This window comes from Agrilus planipennis, unplaced genomic scaffold (assembly GCF_000699045.2).
Source record: "Agrilus planipennis isolate EAB-ADULT unplaced genomic scaffold, Apla_2.0 scaffold4, whole genome shotgun sequence".
Lineage (NCBI taxonomy): Eukaryota > Metazoa > Arthropoda > Insecta > Coleoptera > Buprestidae > Agrilus > Agrilus planipennis.
The window spans coordinates 911423-914216 of NW_020442463.1; the positions used below are offsets into that span (position 1 = coordinate 911423).

General features: G+C 27.9%; 1 protein-coding gene across 1 annotated transcript in view; it reads right to left on the minus strand.

Moving 5' to 3' along the window:
* Nucleotides 1–18: 18 nt before the first annotated feature.
* LOC112906560 (fas apoptotic inhibitory molecule 1) overlaps nt 19–2794 on the minus strand; it is a 3480-nt gene continuing 704 nt past the window's right edge. The window contains exons 2-3 of the mRNA XM_025980886.1: nt 1514–1745; nt 19–215 (exon numbers count right to left, since the gene is read on the minus strand). Coding sequence (XP_025836671.1) covers nt 19–215; nt 1514–1745 — 429 coding nt within the window. The remainder of the gene's footprint in view (nt 216–1513; nt 1746–2794) is intronic.

The window sequence follows — 2794 nt, forward strand, 5'->3', positions numbered from 1 at the left end:
TATTTGACATGCTTTAATTTAAAATTCATTTTCGTCTGGAATGAGTTGCCCATTGCCATAAAGTTCATATACAAGTCCTTTTTTAGTAGCTGAAGTAGCTTTTATTACACCATCAAAGTCATCAACTTTAAATCGAATTTCTGTTCCGTTATCGATGAATGTATTAATGGTTTCTTGTAAATTACCATTAATCCATACATTGAGATTTTGTTTTTCTAAAATATATACATTATTATTTGTTGTGTGGTATTTTATGGCAGATCGTATGCCTTTTGACTTTATTCTTTAGTAGTTAGTACCAGTTCCCAGTTGAATGTATGTTTCACGTTAATACACTGATATTTAGACATACACCAGTGGTGAATTGAGACCAAACATCATCTTATGATAAACACGGCGTGGTATATAAAAATTCGTTGTAATTTTTTCATATAAATAATAAAATATATGAGTACCTAATGTAAATCCAATAACTGCAATAAGCTTTTGAGGAGTTTTACGCTTTGTTCAAAAGTTCAAAATATTTTGAGAATTCAGTTAGTTTAACGTTTGAGAAGCAAGTGATATTTTCAGATGAATTTTCGTTCGTGAGATATTAAAAGAAAAAATGCTGACAGAAATGTGTAATTTCCATGTTTGGAAAACATTTTTCCCATTTGCACATAGTTTAAAAATAAGTTTACTTAAGAGTAATATTTAGTGGGCATTAAGCAATAAAAATAAAAAATAAAAGACCTATTCAAAAGTCAAAAGGTGTGCAATTTTTCGGTATAGAATATCACACCCTTATATATTTATACGAAATATACGTATAGGTACCCGGGGAGATATACGAATTTGAGAATCGAATGTTGGGCATTCGTACAAATACTTTTAGTCATTTTTTCATATAAATAATAACGTAATGTTAATGCAAAAAAGCAATTTAAAGATATTGAGGGAAGCTTTAGACATTGCTCAAAACTTTTTAAAAGTTCCGTTAGTTTGTCAGTTTTCAGAGGTGATACATCAAATCATGCATTTTCGCTCGTGTGACATAAAAGGAAATAATACCGACAAAGAAATGTGTAATTCTATGTGTAATTTTTATTGCAAGGGAATTCTGATTAAACAAATCCTTAAAGGGTAAAATAATGAAAAGTTAATGAATGTTACAAAATTAACCTGCTTTAGTATTTAGGCTTTAGACTTGTAACGATATCCGTATTCATTAATTAAATGTAAATCATTTTTTATTTCAATTGTAAAATACGAAATAGTTTTCCTTTTTGTATTTTAAATGCTAAATGCAAAATAATACAATAATAAAATCGCGGGTTCAAGTCCTTTTTCGTCTTTGTTTCCTGACCTATTAGTACACTACAATGTCTTTAGTCCAGGAAATGAAACTGCATTTTTCTTATGCACCAATGCATTTTTGAGAATGAATCGATCGTTTATGTCCACAAAAATTCGAAGGTTTGACCTATTTTTGTGCTTTATTTCATCGTAAATTATATCTCTTACTACTTACCCAACACTATTCTATATTTTTCTTTATCCGCAGCGGTTACAATCCATACTTTTAAATTCTTGTTCTGCTTTTCGGTAAATTTTTCTAAAGGTTTTCCATTTACCGATAAACCGTAACAAAAAGAAAAGTACGGCAATGGATCAACTGATAGAACACATTTTGCTTTCTGTTTTCCAATTTCGAATATTTCGTCTCCAACTAATCTAAACATCCAATCTCTTCGTAAAATTTCCTACAGGTGTTATACAATTTCAGATTAGCAGTTCATTTTATTTTTTTAACCATATTATTTCTTTGCCTAATTAGATGTAAATTGGATGCGTCATCACAGAAAAATTCAAAGCGTTTTACAAATGTTTTAAATTTTATTTTTTTGTGAATCAACAAAGTATAGATTAGACTGGGCCAAAAAAAAGACTATTTTTTTAATGGGATCCCGAAAATATTATTTAGGATGACAGAAAAAAGTCCACATCCAAATTATCAAGAGGTCTATCATCGCGAATTTATGTCTTTTTAACTCTAAACGTATCATTCACTCAAATCATCTAAAAAATATATCTGAAAAATATAAATAAACGCTTTTGAAGTTAATTAAATTCTCTACAAAAAAGATCTGACTGCAAATTTTCGTCCGACAAACCGTTTCTAAGTAATCTTGTGTTGAACATTGATCTATTTTTACGATTTAATATTTCAACTTTTAAATTTTGGAACTCATTTCTTTCTGAAAAAGAATGATACAAGATTTTAAAGGAAATTAGATGCTCTACAGAAAAGGTCTCATTACATTTCTCGTTAAATTTACTCTTTCAAAAGTTATTCAAAGTTCAAGTTCGAGTTTAATTTATCGTTTTCTTTGTTTTACGTATGTATTATTATTTTTTTATTGATAAATTTGAGGTCTTATATTAAAAATACCATTGTTTTCAACTAAATTCGCCAAATTTTTGCATAATTGATAATTTATTGTAATTTAATTTCGCTTTAAGAATTTTTAATCCATTTAAATACAGTTTTATTTAGGGATGTTTGGGAGGTATGTCAAAATGCTACGCTACAAATAAAAATTTGGAAGAACGTTCCTCATTCATTTCTAAAACTCCTGTAAAAATTACAAATCGATTCACTAAACCGTTAAAAAATTATTGAAATTTTAAAAAATTGTAATTTTATACGTCATTTTATGGAGATTCGTTAACCGAACAGATTAAATTTATTTTTATTAACAGAAAAAAAGCTACCAGAAGTTTCAAACTTTTATAAACGTAGTAACAACAT